This window comes from Phodopus roborovskii, unplaced genomic scaffold (genome assembly GCF_943737965.1).
Source record: "Phodopus roborovskii unplaced genomic scaffold, PHOROB, whole genome shotgun sequence".
Classification (NCBI taxonomy): domain Eukaryota; kingdom Metazoa; phylum Chordata; class Mammalia; order Rodentia; family Cricetidae; genus Phodopus; species Phodopus roborovskii.
The window spans coordinates 517893-537058 of NW_026126524.1; the positions used below are offsets into that span (position 1 = coordinate 517893).

At 41.0% G+C, this 19166-nt stretch overlaps 1 protein-coding gene across 1 annotated transcript in view; it reads right to left on the bottom strand.

Moving 5' to 3' along the window:
* Positions 1 to 2371: 2371 nt before the first annotated feature.
* The window catches only part of Pigg (phosphatidylinositol glycan anchor biosynthesis class G), a 31382-nt gene continuing 14587 nt past the window's right edge, over positions 2372 to 19166 (bottom strand). Inside the window, exons 7-13 of the mRNA XM_051198011.1 lie at positions 18087 to 18304; positions 17372 to 17653; positions 14884 to 15341; positions 12604 to 12795; positions 9045 to 9354; positions 7448 to 7611; positions 2372 to 3341 (exon numbers count right to left, since the gene is read on the bottom strand). Of these exons, the coding sequence (XP_051053968.1) occupies positions 3125 to 3341; positions 7448 to 7611; positions 9045 to 9354; positions 12604 to 12795; positions 14884 to 15341; positions 17372 to 17653; positions 18087 to 18304 (1841 nt within the window). The 3' untranslated portion in view covers positions 2372 to 3124. The remainder of the gene's footprint in view (positions 3342 to 7447; positions 7612 to 9044; positions 9355 to 12603; positions 12796 to 14883; positions 15342 to 17371; positions 17654 to 18086; positions 18305 to 19166) is intronic.

Below are 19166 nucleotides of genomic sequence, written 5' to 3' on the forward strand. Positions count from 1 at the left end.
ACACCACCACACCCAGCTTTAGAATTATTTTATACATCACTGTTCACAAGATTAAAAACGGAGAGTATATAGTGTATTTATGATGAATATGAAAGGACAACTGAGATGCATTTCCTTTTCACAATGAAAAAACAAATCAGAAACAAAACAATTTGTATTTTTTCACTTACCTCTTCCTCCTACCTAAAAATAAACTTCTCTGTTACTGTTTACAGGGGCTAGGTAAATTGATGAAAAAAGAAGCAGAAATATGAGTTAACTGCAAGGGTCCCAAAGCATCAAAATAGGAGGAGAAAGCCAACCTGATTAGGTTGGAAAGGCAGAGGAGTCTATTGGGCCCAAAAGGAGATATCCACGTCCTATCCTTGCTAAAATACCAAATTAGCTGGATACATAGATCTTTTAGGAAGACTGATCTTGAAGGACCTAATAATTAAGAATTGGATTTAGACCTTGAGATGTCAGAATAGCTATGTTTGACTGAAGCACCAAAGCCAGTTATCCCATTGTTCTTGGAGGCCATGGCCATAAAAGCCTGGCTTCAGGTCTTGCTGCTAGATTAGCATGGACAAGGTCTTGAGTTTGACCACTAACATTTGCCAAAAGACAAAAGTTAATGTCATGGGGTTTGCAGCCTTTTTATTGAAATATCTATGAAATTTTAATGTCTAAATAAAAAAAATTATACTAATTGTTTCCTCTAGAAAATATAGTGAAATTATAATAAACTTTTTATAAAAGCAAATATACTGTGGACTTTTTTCCCCTTTATACTTCCAAGCTATATTATATATATTTTAGTATATATACACTCCAACTTACCCTTTAAAAATACTGTAGTCTTCAATAATTTCATACATCTATATAATGTATTTTGATCATTTTTACCCCGGCCACCCTCTCTCATACTCCCCCTTACTTTCTCTGGAACTTTTCTTCCTAGCACATCCTCTATTGTTTCTTTGTTCTTGCTGCCCCCACCCCCATCCACACACATAGACACTTTAATTAGGATTGCTTATATGTGCATGTGGTTACTTACCATATCATGGGCAATTATTAGTAGAGTAACTGTATCTCTGAAGAAAAATGACTCCTCCTCCAGCATTCATTAACTGACAATAGCTCCTCAGCTAAGGCGAGCCATGTTAGAATGTCAAAGAACTCAATCTTGTACAGGTATTGGGAAGGTGACCACAGCTGCTCTGATTCATGAGTGTAACAGCTATGTCCTTGTCCAGAAGAGTTTCACAACACCTTTCTCCATTCTCCGGCCCTTGCATTCTTTCTGTTCTTCCACAGTGTCACTTTATTTGTGTGTGTGTGTGTGTGTGTGTGGGGGTGTGTGTGTGTGTGTGCTACAGAAGGTCCATTTAGGATTGAGTATTCAACTATCAATTATCCCTCACATTTTGACCAGTTATAAGTCTGCATTAACCATTGCCCACCACAAAAATTGAAGCTTCTCTGATCAAGGTAGTGAGTAGTCCTAATATGTGCATATAAACATAAATATTTAAAACATAGTATGATAGCTAGGTGGTGGCGGTGCATGCCTTTAGTCCCAGCACTCGGGAGGCAGAGGCAGGTGGATCTCTGTGAGTTCGAGAACAGCCTGGTCTACAAAAGCTAGTTCCAGTAAAACCACAGAGAAACCCTGTCTCAAAAAACCAATAAATAAGTAAATAAATAAATAAAATAAAACACACTGTAATAACATGTTCATCTTGCAAAACACTACTAGGTTTTTCTCTTAGCGCCTATAACCTCTCTGGCCATGGTCTTCTGACCAGGTTTACAGCATGATGTAGAAGAGGCTTTGAATCCATACATAAAGTGGTTGCTAATCACCATAAAATTAATACCACTATTGTATTAGAGGCATATCTTGTCTGGCAGGTCAACTTTGTGTCAGCAGGGTCCATGATGAAGTAGAAACAATTCTACTGGCTCAAGCCTAGGCCAGTTAAATATAACATGACTGGAATATTTAAACTGTGAAAAAGAAGACACTAGCCAGATCATCAGTTTAACCTGCACACACAGACAACTTACATACCCCCATTCTAGTCCAACTAACTTGGAAGAGCTAACATCTGAAACTAGGCACAGTGATGCACACATGTAATCCTAACACTTGGGAGGCTTAGGAAGGATCAAAAATTTGAGGCCAACTTAGGCTACAGAGATCCTGTCTCAAATAACAATGACAATAAAACACTATACAACACTTGCCAATTTTTGTTTTGGTATCAAAGCACAATATTTAAGCTAACAGAGAAGAGGTGGTATACTCCACACTTTTCTAACCACAGGGTTGAGTGAGGCTGATTTTCTTATTTTTCAAACACAAATTACAATAGATCAAATGTAGATTCCAATTATCTTCAATTGAATGGGTCATTTAAGACATGCAAAAACATAAAAACAATGCTATTTTTCTCATTGAATTTTTTGGGAAAATAAGTTATTTTATTACATTAATATTCGCTGGTTTTTATTGGGGGGGGTGAGCGTTGATACAAAGTCATCCTATATAGACCAGGCAGTCTGGAAATCACACTAAGTACTGGTATTATCCAAGTGTATTCCACCTTGTTCACCAATAGATTAATTCTTGAATGAATAATGTTTTGAAATGATTTAGCTTTCATTTGAAATTCTACCAACATTGATAAACATAATCCACATAAATTGAAACATTTTGGGGACCTCTGATCTAAGAGCTCTTAGGAGTGTGAGATCTTTGATTATGGTCCCTGTAGCAGGCACACTTCTACCCACATGGCTTCTGGGCTCTCTGAGATTAATATACATACTGATATAGTCCAGAACCTTTGATTCCATCAATTTAAACATATATAGTCACAATTCAACAAAAGGAAATTAAAATTTCAGAGTGATTATAAATGGGAAAATTTGATACTTAAGTACTTCAAGTGGTCTTTTATTAATCTACTATTTGATTTCAATCCAAGTAAAATTAAATTATGCACTAATTCATAGGTTTCTTGTCTTCCCCTCACCCCCTCAGAATATTCCTGAATGGAGGCAGTTTCAATATTCAAATCCATGATACAAACATTGACTGAAAAGTATATCAGCTCCAAGTATCTGTCTCCATCTAAGTTCTTGTGTGTCGAGTGTGGTCTGTGGCAGTGAATACTGCACAAAGGGCAGCCGTGACGAGCAGATGCATTCCTTCATAGAGAAGCTTTGGAGAAAATACACTCCATATGAATAAATGATAGCGCAGAGATGTCACCAGAACAATGTATGTGGCAACTGGAACAGAACCAATCAGTGCATAGCAGAAGCAAGCACGGCTCAGTGCTGAACCACTATTAAAATAGAAAACACATGTCAGAGCATGTCACAAGAACACTTCAGATTTCTACTTTGAAATCAACAATGGCCAATCTTACTTCTGGACTAATGATAACTTCCCTACAGGTGTACAGGAAAGGCAAAACTAGGCTGATGAAATGGCTCAGTGGGTAGAACAGCACTTGCTGCTAAGTCTGACAATCTGAGTTCAATCCCTAGGACCCATATGGCAGAAAAAAAAAAAAAAAAACTAATTGATTGTTACAAGTTGTCTTTTGACTCTCTCTCTCTCTCTCTCTCTCTCTCTCTCTCTCTCTCTCTCTTATACACACACACACACACACCAAATAAATTAATGTAATAAAAAATTAAGACTAGGAATCCTTTTAAAAAGGAGAGGTAAAACCTAATAAATTCATAAAACATATCAAGCATTTCTGTGAAATAAATTTAAACAGTAAATTTAATGAGAACGGCAACATCTGCCCCTCAAGCACTTAAAAATGCTTCTAAACACTTCTAAACCACAGGATCGCTACTTCCTGTGGAGGTATGTTAGTTAACACATTGTGTTACTAAAATCATTGCCTCTTATGTCAGCATTATGGATCCTTATAGGGATGATCACCTGAATGTGTGCACAGTGAAAGTTGCTTTGTGACCAGTGGGGGCCATGCTTCAGAAAAACTAAGCAGTAATTTGAACTGAACACATCAGAAAGGTCACAGACAGATAAGCTATAGCTCATAACAGGATTACAGATGAGGCAGCAAAGTTGGAACCTGTGGTAGACTGGAAAGCCTGACCTTTGAGGATTTATAGGATGCATTTGGTCCTTTCACAATGATGTAGATGGGATGTAGAACTTGGGACCATGGAATTTACAAATCTGGGATTATAACAGACTCATGAGAACAAAATATAGTTATGTAATGCTTATATTGATGATTTAAAAGCCAAAGGAGTGGTTCCTATCTCAGAAATGATGTGCCTGCTGAATGTAGCCCATGAGTGGCAAGACATGCCTTGCTGGGGTATGTACTTAGAGACAGAGTGGCAAGTGTGTGCACATGGTTGTTTGTGTACCTGCTGATCAGGCAACTCCACCAGGTGTCACTTTAGGACATCTCCCTCAAACACCTACTTCCACACTCATTATCCAGTGTTGACACCAACAGCAAATTAGTGGCCAAAAGACAAGACTTTTCTGAGCACCAGACCCCTGATTTTCTCAAATGGTGTCACTGGTGGACAGCTTGAGCTAACCTCTCTTCCATAACATCACCTCAATCTTCACTGGCTCTCATCTTGGTCTTGGCACATTTTCTCCTGGTTAGTTCCCAACTGTCATATCACACTTGATCCCTCTGTATAGACAGATGGTTTTACTTCTCATGGTTGAACTGATAGTTTCTACTTGGTACCTGGCCCTAGGGCAAGGGTTACGTTATCATATATCAAGTGACTACAAACGACCCATGAACAGTGCACCAGTATACCACAAAGCAAGTACCCACCATAAACTTTGTGGATAAAGGGCTCTGGCTGCCCTTGTTTGGGGAGCAGAAACAGGCATTTGTGCTGAGGCAATGATCTACCAAATGGGGCTTCTTTTTTACCTGACATGTAAGCACATGGTACAGTGGGCTTCCACATGGTATTGCCTTGTGGGACAGTTTTTAGAATTATCCATGTAGGACATTGTGTGCATTGCTCCTATAACATCAGCATAAGATTTCAGCATTGTCACAGGCAGCTAGTTCACATCAACCACAACTTTCAGATTCTGGTCCCAACAGCCTCATGTGTGGACTGTGTAATTTAAGATGAACTTTCTACAGACTGCACCAAAGTGCAGGCATGGAACAGCTACAGGTGAAGTTCAGGCATTCCTTCTCCTCAGGAAATTTACAGTTTCACTAAAAAATATTTTCTCCCCTGAACAGCAAAGTATCAGCTTCTGTTTCTCTCTGCAACCCAGATGTGGTTTACAGAGGAGGGTGCTTCTCTTTCTGGCTGAGACCACTGCAGTTTCTTGTCCAGCCTTTGAGAACTTTCTGTAGCTATGCTTGAGCTAATAACTAATTTAGGTACCAGTGAACTAGTGGGTCATTCTAGTCTTGGACTTGCTGAGTTCAATGTTATCTGGGTCCCTCCATGGAGATGCCACTATAAGTCTAGAGCGGAGAAGAGAGCTTGGGTCATGGACATCAACGTGGAGACCCCAGAGCTTGTCTAGAAAGTAAGTAGATAGGATGGGCTGAGGACAAGCCTATGAAAGAAGCCAAAGAATAAAGCCAGGGGAAAAGCAGAGTCACAAACAACACTGGCAGGGGCAAGGACACAGCCTGTAGGTCACTGAGGTTAGTAGAAGCCTGGAGACACCCCACTAGGAGTCATTACCACAGCAAGAACCACTTTTCTTTCTTTCTTTTTTTTTTTCAAGACAGGGTTTCTCTGTTTAACAGCTCTGGCTGTCCTGGAACTCCCAGAGATCCACCTGTTTCTGCCTCCCAAGTGCTGGGATTACAGCATGCACCACTGCCTGGCTAAGAAATACTTTTTAAAAAAGCAATTTTACATACCAATCCCAGTTCCCCCTCCCTCCCCTTCTTCTGCTCCCCCCACCTTCCCCTTACTCCAGCCCCCATCCACTCCTCAAAGAGGGTGAGGTCTCACATGGATAGTCAACAAAGTCTGTCACATCACATTGAGGCAGGACCAAGGCCCTCCACCCTGTATTTAGGCTGAACAAGGTATCCCTCCATAGGGAATGGGCTCCAAAAAGCCAGTTCATGCACTAGAGATAAATTCTGGTCCCATTGCCAGTGGCCCCATAAGCTGCCCAAGCCATACAACTTTCACCCACATTCAGAAGGTCTAGTTTGGTCCTATGCAGGTTCCCCCAGCTGTCAGTCCAGAGTCAATGAGCTCCTACTAGCTCAGGTCAGCTGTTTCTGTAGGTTTCCCCATCATGGTCTTGACCCCTTTGCTCATGTTATCACTCTTCCCTCTCTTCGACTGGACTCCGGGAGCTTGGCCCAGTGCTTGGCTGTGGATCTCTCTATCTGCTTCCATCTGTTATTGCACGAAGAAGGAAGAGCTCTTCTAATCACAAGAAGGAAGAGGGAATGGGGACTTGAAAGCCTCAACTTCACCTCTAAGACATGAAAAGATTGGGACCTCCAGTTACAGAAAGATGGGAGAGGTTCTGGCTGATAGAACTGTTCCCATCCAGTGTATGAGAGGTTCAGGGTCACAGAGAGAAGCAAGCTTCCCAAGATTTAGGCACATTAAGAAGTAGACAGGCATAGCCGTGAACCTCTAGACCACTCTGAGCTTCTCGTGAACCCTTCTTTCAGAGGCACAGCACAGAAACCAGCAACCAGAAGCAGAAATGAAATAGCACGGACAGGATGGAGCATGCTGGGCAAGCCTGAAGAGCTGTATATATAATATACTCCAACAGTGATAACTTTGAGCAAGCTGTATCCTGGGAAGCACCTCCATGCTGCTGAAGGTCACGAGAGAGACTAGACTGGCTCAGGCAGATGGTGACTGACTGACTCAAAACCTGTACAACCAGCAATTCTTTTTGCATTGCCAAAGACTTTCCAGAGGGCAAGAGCCCATGCCTTTTGTCTCCTTGCCCTCAGAATGGAAGAATGAGCAAGAAACATTAAGCGGCTCATAGCTGAGTATGATGAAGTTTCCCAGTCCCTACTCCCATTTTCTGACTGTGATAAGAAGAGTGTTTCCTGGCATGGGACGTCACCTCCTGCTGACCTCAGTGATCTCCAGACTGCATATTTCTTACCTTTGCCAGTGGTATCTGGCTTCGCTCCTCATCTGGTTTTGCTAGGTGGCTTTATGGGTTTGTTTGTTTTTTTTCCTCCTTGTGTGGTTTGAACTGAAAAACTGAATCTGAACAATAGAGTCTCTCAGACCTGACTGAGGCTTTTGGTCCATGAGCTACGTTTCTTATTTAAGGAAAAGAAAATCAATAAAAGATTCTCTAACTTTTGGAGTTCAGATGCCTTGAATATAAAATAATGTTATTATTCTTAAAAACCAACAATCTGCAATCACATTGCTCTGAAAGACAAAGTAAGTGCCTTACTTGCTTGCTTCTGAGCTCAAGAAGTGAACAAGGTGGCTGGCCCAGAGCACAGGTCCCACATATGTTCCAAACACTGTGAGCAAAGTGGCTGGGACTTCCATGTACGTATCTAAGCCCACAAAGCCTGCTGAAATGTCAATGGTGGCAATGTTGTTTGAGTTGCCCTGGAACACAGAAGAACATGATCAGAGGGGCAAGAGGCATTGATCACATCTGGCTGCTCCTTAGACTACCAGGCTGGATCTGGATGGGTCATAGTTTTCCAGACCCAGGAAGTAGTAGAAAATTACCTACACAGAATGACTCTTTTGAAGAATTCTGCATATTGAGTGAGCACAGATATCTTACCCCTTCTTCACCTGCTCTCAAGACAAGTGCATGGACCTTTCTTTCCTTGAGGGCCTCTGCTAGAGGACGATATACATGGTCCTCAGAGGCCCACAAAACACATCTCCAAACACATGTCCACACTGCCATATGAGTTATTCTACTGAAGCCAAGAGGTTAGCCAAAGCCCAGCCCTGATGAAATGCAATACAGGACACGGGGATTCATGACACAAAGTATACAGGCTGATGACTACCTATGTTCTACTAATTATACCTGTGTGCCCAAGCTACTCACAGGTCTTGAGTCTATTATGGGTGAGCTCTGCTGGTCCATGGGGGAGACCAGGGTAGAAAGAGTCAGGAGGGCCAGATCACCACAGCAAACAGCCCAGGGCTGGTCTTGGTCTGGTCACAGTACTTAAGGAATTACAGAATCCTATAATTTAATCTTACTACTTTGGTGATAAAAGGACAAAAGGCAAGCCATACAACCTAGAGTTGATTCATGGTTAAGGCTAGGGACATATGAAACAATGAACAAAATGGGAACACAGGGATAGACGGACCTATCAGGACAAGATAGAGAGCATTGGCCAGTTCACACAGAAGAGATAAAGTAGAATTGTGAAGGAAACTACAGTGATATATATCCTTCTTGGGGTGGCTAGGAGGAACTAGATTCTTCTACACAACAAAATGGAGGCAGGCTTAGGTTTCTGATAATGGATTTTTAAACACAAGAAGTCCTATGATCCTCCAGGCCTTAGAGGACTACTGGCTGTGGATACACCCAATGGTTCCCAGTATAATTACTACATTCCTAACACACATGAAAGACTTAATGTGTTTCCTTTACTGCTTGTAATAAATCAATTCCTACCCAATCCTTCCTGCAAAGCAACAACCATTGTGCATGTCTTTTTTATTTTTATTTTTTAAGACAGAGTCTCACTATGTACCACTGGTTGGCCTCCAACTCACAGAGATCTCCCTGTTATTGCCTCCCCAGTGCTAGAATTGAAGGAATTGAAGGAATATACCACTATACCCGGTCAAGCATGTCTTTTTAAAATGACAAACTGTACTTATCTAATAAAATCCACATAAGATTTCAATATAATTTTCCATACATTTTCAGTTTTTTCACTGAACACATATAACTTTCCTTTTTTCACTGGACACATATAACTTTCCATCTTACAACATTTTCAGAAAGAAAAACTAAAAGATACATGACAGCCTTCTACCCACTGATAATAAAAACCTACCTGAAAATAGAAGAATGCTTGACCAAACCAATAATGCATTACAGTGATCTCAGTTGCATCGTGTCTCAGGGGCTTCCAGATGAACTTAGTCATTATAGTCTGAATCAAGAGACTAAATGCTAACACTGGAAGATTATGTGGTCTCAAAATCAATGCTGCCAGAAGAACTAATCCACTATGTATCTCCCACAAACCTATCGTCTTGGTTTTGAAGTCTGTTGCAATGACTTGTGCTTTAAGTAAATCTTTGATACCCGTGAACAGAATGCCAAGGACAAATACATAAACAAAACGAGCTTCAATAATACCCCTAAAAAAAAAAAAAAAAAAAAAAGCAAAACATGTTAGATACATCATCTAGAAAAATTCAAGAACATATTTTCCATTTAAAACATGTATCTAATTAGAGAATGTCTAAATGTGACAGTAGGTAAACAATTGTGCCTAATTAAAAAAAAAAAAAAAAAAAAAAAAAGGCTATGTCTACTTCTATACATGAGCTCCTAAGGAGCAGCCAGTATGGCCAACAATAGGCTGGAATGTACTGTCCTGACTGATGAAGCTGACTTTGGGGAAAAATTACTTTGTAGACTAAGAATCATCTGATATCAAGGCGAGAGAAAGCTATGCCCTTGTAACATGCCAAAAAAAAAAAAACCCAAAACAAAACAAAAAACCACCAATCCACTTTGTATAGTTAAAACCATTGTGCTAGTCAAAGACTAGAGTATCTGAAATTTCCTAAATTCAAAATGCTAACTGCAATTCAGCATGTTCAATTGCAATTAAATGTATTTAAAAAGAACTTGCATTCTGACATGTATAAAATGGACAATGTTGGAGTACAGTGGTCCAAACTGTTTAGTCTGGGCTCTGTGGTTCCCCAGTTCTGTTGTTGGGACAATAAATACTCCGACAACTTCATTATGTGTGAAGGCAGAAAGTGGTTCCTACATATCACATGGTTATCCTAGGAATTATATATGTGTAAAAAAATAGACATGAAGTATGTGGCACACAGCAGATGCTTAGTTATATTAAGTAGTATTAATATGAAGTACTGTTATAGACTAAATTTCATCTTCTTTAATATATATTCCTAAAACATATTTTAAATATATTTTATAAATGGTGTATTTATATACTTTAAGATTGGCATTTAATGGTGGAGTATGTGGTGCATACTTTTAATTACAGCACCCAGGAGGTAAAGACAGAGACAGGTAGTCTGTGAGTTTGAGGCCAGTCTGGTCTACATAGTAAGTTCCAAGCCCAAGCTACATATTGAGATCCTATTTAAAACAAACAAAACAAAACAAAACCCAAAAACAAAAGACCCAGGTTTGATTTCCTAACACCCACATGGTGGCTCACAACTGTCTGCAACTCTAGTTCCAGGAGATCCAATGTCCTCTTCACATACGTAGTACACAGACATATATGTAGATAGAACACCAAAACAACACCAAAATACATAAAAACTAATTAATTAAAAGAAAAGATGGCTACTTAAAATAAGTAAATAAATTCTAAATAAAATTGCAACACAGCAATACCTGTTTTAAAAAATGAACTTCCTGTGTTTTATGCATTAAAAACATTCCCTTATATTATGATTATTTTAATTCAGTGTTGACACTCTGTGTTACATGTGGGGGGCTGAGGAGCTAGGTCAAGTACCTAGCACACCCCTAACCATATGTGTCCTAATACAAAAGCTAAAGACAGGTTCATGTGGGTTCAAATAAAGCAGAATACAGCAAATGTCAAACCCACCAAAATGTTTCAGAGACAATGCCAGGCATTAGCTAGAAAAGAGTAGTAGGAAGAACATCCAGATAGGTTCCCAGACCTGACCAATCAGTGTTTCTCATTCCTAAGGCTTTAAACTGACTTTCAATCCTACATATGCTTGGGTTTCTGAGTGGAGAGGAAAGGAAAGTTTCCAGGCAAAAGGTCTTAGATACTTGGTGAATAGAGAGTAACAGTAGATGCAGAACCTGATAGGTCAGGATTTAGGATGAACTCAAAACTTAAGCACTTTTGGAACCAGGTAGATCTGAAACCAGTGCATTTTTAATATCTAGAGAGACAGGTGAGGGATGGATGCATTCTATAGGAAGAAGGAGCATGCTTAGAGGAAAGGCACACTGGCTATCTTCTAGTCATCTACAAAAGATAAGCTGCAGAGAAGTAAGGGAATCATAGTCCTGAGATGAATAATGCAGAAATCAAGTGTATAGATCTGGGTGGAAACAAGAAATGCATTCACATATTGCACAAATGTAATATACAACCATTTGCCTAAAGTTCAGACTCCAAAGTCAAGAAGAGCCTTTGTCTCTACAAAATTTTACCAGTCTCAGTCACCATCTTCTTCATGTTCTCCGTGGCTTATTGCCTCAGGTGAAGGCCACTGCTGCAGAAACCTAGTATCACCCCACACCTATCAGCAGATGTTTTCTGGTAACCCTCCAAGCCTCTGGCTATAGCCCTTGGCTCTCAGTACTTGTTAATTCCAGATACCTTTAAGGTACTCAAATGAGTAAAAAGGCCATAATCTATCTATCTATCTCTATATATAGATATAGATATAATCTTGGGCCCTAAAAATGACAATATTTTATCAACTTAAGTCACATACAAAAAAAAGTTTGGTAAGCTGGTAAGTTGGCATCATATAAGAGTTTGCCTATTGCTCCACAATACCCTTCTGTGTTCTATGCAAACTTAGTGTCTCACAGTTACAAGATCCTACCAGAGAGCTGGACAATTCACACTACTGAACATTTTTTTCCTCAACTGCAAAGGATATTTCAGTGGACATGAAGGTGTCTTATTTTTGACAGTTCCTCTGATTGTATTCTTGAAGGAACTTTGAGGAACAGACAACCATACAAGAAGGTAACCTCACTCTGCAGCCCTGTACAGTCACCCCAAGCAGTTCTATCACAAATATCAGACTCATGGTCGAGTCCTCTTGACTTGCACAGTAGGAATTCTTGGGCTTTACAAGAGTAACATAGGGAAGGTAGCTTCTTTTCCCAACTGCTGGGAGTGTCCACACTATTACTGTCCTTGTTTTTATAAGACACACCTCAACTTAACAAAACCAAATCCTAGTAAATGAAGGTTGCTGTTAACTCATTTATCACTATATTCATCAGTCCTAGGACTTAAATTATTTATTAATTTTTAAAAATAAATGCAATGACCTGACTTCTACGTTTTCTCCCAAGAATGCTAACAAAGTGGTACGTTAAGGTTTTCTTGGCCAGGATGTAATTGCAAATAAAACCACCATTCATAGAAACTAAACTCCAGGGGCTGGAGAGATGGCTTAGAGGCTAAGAGGACCTAGGTTCAAGTCCCAACATGCACATGGGAGGTCACAACTGTCTCTAATGCCATTCTAGAGGATTTCACTGACATACCTGCAGACAAAACACCAATGAACATAAAATAACAAATAATAAATAATAATAACTAAACTAATCTCCAGGATTGGCATGGTATTTTTTAGTACAGAAAATACTAATATAGTTTCTAGTTCACTTACTTTGAAATGACTTTGCTGTCTAGTTGCCATGGGAACAACACAATCCCAGTGGCTGCTCTGTAGCAGAAGACACCCAGCAGTCCCATTGCTAAGGCTGCCTTGGATACAGGGGAGCACCCCTTTTGAACCAATATGAAGATCATAATCAGAGAAAGGGCAGCCAGACCCGAGAGTTGTACTTTGTGGTCAGAGCTGAAATAAGACAGAAACGCCCAAATTACTACAGTGGAATTGATGACTTGCAATTATATTGAAGGGTTTTAAAGAATTGGACTATAATCAGGCAATTTTTCTTCTAGAAAACAAAACAAAAACAAAGTTCTTAAAATGTCACAAAGACTGCCATGCTGAGATCTCGCTTCTTACTCTTAAGATAGTGTCAGATGCTGGCACCAGGTACAAACAGTCCTGTCCTCTGGGGTCCTCAATTTACTTGTCCTCACTCTGCTCTACGGCTCTCTTGCACAGCTCATTCAACTCTCCAGGCTCTAGCCTCCAACATGTGACTGTCCTGCTGAGCAGAGGTGCACAGGCAGTGCTATGTGCAAAAGAATTCTGGCAAGGTCGGTGCCCTTATTTACACAGTCCATGCTCATAAAGCTTAGATAGTTAATAGTTACTAAATACATATTCTGGAAAGAGATACACAGAAATGGGAAAAGACTTCAGAAAATGTGAATGAAACTGGGCATGGTGATATACATCTGTAATCTTGATAAATAAGAGGATTAGATATAAGATCACAAGTTTGAGGTCAGCCTATGGTACAGAGCAAGACCTTGTCTCAAAACAAATACACACATACACACACACACACACACACACACACACACAGAGAGAGAGAGAGAGAGAGAGAGAGAGAGAGAGAGAGAGAGAGAGACAGGGATGGGGAAGGAAAGAGGGAGAAGGAGAAGAGGGGAAGGAGGGAGAGAACAAAAAAACACAAAAAAACAAAACAAAAACCAGAAAATGGCAGAAGATAGTTATGGATGACAGGATGGGGAAAGGTGATTTAAAATGACAAGGACTTACCTTGGAGGCCTCTGCTGTGCTTTAAACTGCACATCCTAGGCACCCCACTGGACTGTTGTAGACTACAGAGAGAAGTGGTGTTTAACTTAAATAGCTTTGGAGTGGGCAGCTAATGGGACTTATAAAATGGCTCTTTACTACTTGAATGAGCCAGCAATTTAAGAAAAAAAAAAAAAAATCTAGGTGCAGGAAGCAGTACACTTGAGAAGGCATACAGGGCACACATGCACCAATTTTTCAGGAATATGTTCTTCCAAGACCCGTATCTCCTAATGGATCACCCATTTCATAGACCCGGGCTAAGGAGATATGGCTTATCACCAGGCCTTATTCTCTCTGATTCCTGAACTCTAAAGTGAAGAGTACATAGCACTGTTTTTTCAGGGCTACTAGGCAGGCACATGGCAGGTACTACAAAGATGCCAGCTGTAATTGTGGAATTATGAAAGTTTGATAACTTAGTTAATACTCAGGAGGATTCTCCATGGGAGTCTCTGGGTTAGAGAAAGCAGTCTTTAATGCTCCCATCCAGGTTGATGGTGCACTTGTAAGGTCTTGGGGATGCCATTTATTTTTGTTTCTCCACCATACAGATATGAGATCATGCCACAGTATCAACTTGAAACTTTCCAAGCACTAGTAGTTCTTCTTACCCTCTGCATTGCAATTTTACACAGTTTTGCAACTGTCTGTTCCTCTCAACATTCTAATTTTGCTGTTCTTTTACTTTAGCTTGAAGCTTTGTTGTCAGACAACTAAAAATTAAAACAGTCTGGTCTTGACTTTGTCAGACTCAGTTTCCTCCATTTACTTCAAGACTCTTCTTAAAACCCTCATCTACCCCCATGTGCATCTCTTCCTGGCTCTGCAGCCTCAGTAGAAGGCTTAGGAGATGTTGAGAAATCTGCTATATACTTTGCCTTCTAAGGTGCAGATAGAGAAGCAAAGATGCTCCAGAGATCAGAGCCTTTTGCCTGCTGACCTTATCCTCTTGTCCAAGGGCAGCAATGTAGAAGGAACCACCAAAGTCTTGATCCCAGAATTACATATTTATCAAAAGGATCATTTTAAAACTCACAGCACTGATAAATAAGCCAGCTTCTTTTCAACTTCATGGAATATATTTTCTATTTCTTTAGATCTCAAGTATTATCTTTGTCTTTATATTTAAAAAAACAAAACGTGGAAAAAGAAGACTATGTGTGACTACTGAGCTGCAAAGGATTTCAATCCATAGGCTATGCTCACCTGGTAAGCCAGTGGCTGAGGTCAGGCCTGTGGGCTCCCTGCACCCCTGTCTGGTTCAAGGACCTCAGTAGCCGACAGCAGATCAGCACCAGCCATGGACTTGCCAGCACTGTCCACCATTTGCAGCTTCCTTGTGCTTCAGAAAGGGAGACCCCTTTACCAGTTCTGCCAGGCTCGGGGGTATTATAATTTGTACTGTCCTGCAGGTTGCAGCCACGTATGTCCACACATCCTTTTTCCATGTGGAAGCAATGCTGAGGTTCACAGTCATCTCCCACAAAGTAACTCCGACAGGTTTCCTGGCTCAGAGCCAGGCACAGAGTGTTAACAAGGAAGTACCAGGTCTGATGCTCTTCCTCCACAAAGCTGCTGGCTCCCAGGCTCAGAACATGGCCCACTGTGCCCAGAAGAAGAAGGAGGTCTACCTCTGACCACCCTGAGCTGGGATGAGATGCTCTCTGTTAAAAGGAAAAGCAGTTTCTGAAGGATAACCTGACAATTATATCCATTACCCTGAACGTACCAGAGTCCCCTGTTCACAGTGAAAAGACACTTGCTATCTTCCCATCTAACTCAAACTGCCTACTGTGGAGGTAACCCCTGCACTGGCCCCTCTTCCTGCAGCAGAGCCTAGAGGAGGTCAAGATGTTCTTAAGGTAACTATGAGGACACGGACATACCTCACTGTGGGCTGTAAGCCCCAAGTTCAGTATGAGAGACTGAAAGCAGGCCCTCAATACAGTGATTGAGCCCAATGAACTGCCCAGAAGATCCTGGCCTAACTGTTACATTCCCTGCATGACATCAACTGCCACATAGTTTCCACTGTAACAGTTACTTCTGCTGAAATGACAACAAGATGGCAACAGAATACTAGCTCTTCAATTATGTTATCATTCAGATATGAAATAAATATACCTTACCAAACTGGGGGCAGGGGGTGATTAGATAAGAAGGTGCTCATTCTTCCATCCTCCCTTCTTTCCTCTCACTGCTTAGCTGCCGTGAGAAAACCGCTTTTTTCAACTGAGCCTTTTCACTGTGATGTTTCATCTCAACCCAGGCCCACAGCAATGGAGCCAGCCAGATAATGGATTGACACTTTTGAAATCTTTCCTCCCTTAAATTGTTGATCTCAGATATTTTGACACAGTGATGAAAGACTGACCAACACAAATTAGTAACTTAAAAACAACTCAAGGGCTGACAACCCGAATCCTATTCTCAGGACCCATATGGTGGAAGGAGAGAACTGACTCTCACAAGTTGTCCTATGACCTGTACATGTGCACTATGGTGCACGCACGCGTGCACACATACTCACACATACAGGCACACACACTGGCACACACACACACATACACACCAGTTCAATACAAAGTACTCGTTATTTATTGTTCTGATAGCACCCAGAGAAACACCATGAACCCAGAAAGGCCCTAAAGAAGCAAACATACACAGAGACTATCCTAGACTCAGATACACAACAGGGGACTCTGAAGGCCCTGTGATGGGAAAGGGACAGAAGGAAAGAGTAATCGGGATAAGAGCTAGAGACAGTAGTATCCAAGCCCTAGATACTGTGGACTCTACTGTAGCCATGTATTTCTCTCATACCTCTCCATTATCATCACCTACTAGTAAACAACTGTGTCCTACCAAAACATCAAGAATTCTACAGGAAAATATAAGCCTTGAAAAAAAAAGCTTTATGAGGCAGAGCAGACTATTAGGGAACCTAATAGTCTTGGGAGCCTCCTGAGTGTCCATCTCTTCACTGTCCATCAGCTACAGGTCAGAAACCCTAAGACTCAAGTACACATGCTTCCTGTCTTCTACATCCAGAAACCCTATTACCACCTCTGTCCCAGTCCAGCTTTTTCCACCAGAGAGTGAAATCATGTGACCTGAGTACACAACAGAATATCACAGGTCAAAATGCCCAGAAGCCTGGAAAGGGCTGCATAGGTCCTTCTCCTACAGTCCATTTGGTGTGTATTAGGAGCATGTTTTTCCTGCCCGACTGGTCCCACAGCTGTGCCAGCCCCAAATAACACGCAGAGATGCTGTATTTGTTACTAATGTTTCTTACTGTCTAGCTCTGTCTTAAATATTAACCCATTTCTATTAATCTAAGTGTTTCTCACATGGTCTTATCTTACTGGAGAGAGGGCCTGGAGTTTTACCCTATTGGTACTATATCTTGAAACTCCTCTCACTACTTCCTGAATCCTCCTTGTCTCCTAGTCCTGCCTATCTTGCTTTCCTATTGGCCAACATGACTTTATTCACTAACCAATAAGAGAAACATATTTACAGAATGACATCTCCCATCAGGTTTGTGGCCTTTCCACAACATCTCTCAGCACTGCAATGCTGGTACACACAGGATTTTCAACCAATTCCTTATTAATGAAACATTATCTGGCAAAATAAACAAAAGCCCTTCCCCCCTAAGGACCACTTTTATAACAGGAACCAGCCTTACCTTCTTTAGCAGAGTGCCATCGATGACCATTCTGATAAGAGCAGACAAAATTGCACAGAGCAGTGCAGACACAAGTACCATCACACCCCCTGCTGCCAGCCACGGGAGGCTGCAGAGGTAGCATGAGCTCTCAGATGAGGTGCATACCAGGACATGAATGGCCGAAAGAACCAGAAATATCAAATAAAAGAGCAGAGAAAACACAGGAGACAACAGAGGAACATCCAGCTCAGCCTTTCTGCACAGCACATGAGGAGTGCTAAGGAGGAACAGGGTGAGAACCTGAAATAGAAAATGATCAAGGGTGTCTATAGAAGGCCAGGCATTGTCAAAATGAGCCCATCCCATTGCTCATATAAGAACAACAACAAAAAGACCCAAGAGAAAATTATTTTTAGTTTCTTGCTATAACTGCATAGCTTGATTAATAGTTTTGTCTTTTATAGTAATGCTGAATTAAGTCATTTGATACATCAGGATGCACAATGGAAGAATAAAGAACATTCTTATTTTCCATGTTACATCAATGTTATTTGTAGACACAGGGTCTTATTGTAGCCTAGGCTGGCATGACTTAGCCACCTTCTTGTCTTAGTAGCTTGAAATCTAGGATTACAGACATATACTACTATGCTCAGCAGTAATGATATATAAATTTAAAACCATCATGTTTTGGCTGAGTTGCAAAATGAACAGATAATACAAGTGTCTGTACCTCTAAAACCATGACAGTCCCTACTGCCATGGAGTAGATGTCATAGTGAGCCACTTGTGTGCTCAGAGACAGACTCAGGGTCTTCAGGGCACCCAGATATTGCCTGAGTACTTTGGTCCCCAGGCCAAGCAGAATGTCTGAATGGTTTTCTTCTAAGTGTAGTTTGACCCAGTTTCCATGCAACCTTTCTGCCATTTTAAACTGCTCAAATCCAGGATCTATTAGAAAAAAGGATTATACATACTTACAATTCTACCACATTCACTTATTCCTGGCATATTCTTGAGAACTGATACCTAATGAAGGCAATGTTTCTACCCAGGACAGGTCAGCAACACTCTGGTAATACTGTAACAGCTGATGATGTACATCTACCCACTGCCAACACAGTCAGGACATGGGTACTTAGCACACACAGTATAAGCAGAAATAAGCACCCACTGGTTGGCCCAGACACGTTTTCTACATCTCTCATGTGATCTCCCTTTTTATTTTTTTCCCTCTTCCCATTCTTTCTTCTTGTGAAACATAAAAATAATTCTGAAATGTACTGCATCAATGGCACTAGCTTCACAGAGCCCTTCTCATCTTAACGTGTGAGGAGTCCTGCCCATACACTTCATAGGCTGATTCTTGTGACTTCACACTAGCTTCCTTCATGAAGACCCTTCTTTACAGTCCTCCTTGTTAAGGCTGTGTGTTCTCTAGCCTCCTCCTGTTTACAATGGCCAGTGATGCCATTGACATGGAATAGCTTCTGGACATGCCCCAGGCTCATGGCTATCCTTTTCCTCTAAGCTCTGTATGGTTGTGCTGCTGAAGCAAGGGGCTGACACTCCTCTTTCCAGACTTGGTTATTATTCCTTACTATGTTGTGCTTGCTTGTGACTAAATGGGTCTAAAGATCAAGACTTTTCTTTGTGAGATGTTCTGTTCTTTAAAATGCACCTCATACTCCAACAGGGCCACAGATGCTTTCATTCCCCATCAGTGCTGCACAGTGATCTGCGACTACAACTGATGCTTCACCATCACAGCAGCAAAAGAACCCAGGTAGGCATTCTATTGCTGAGGAAATGG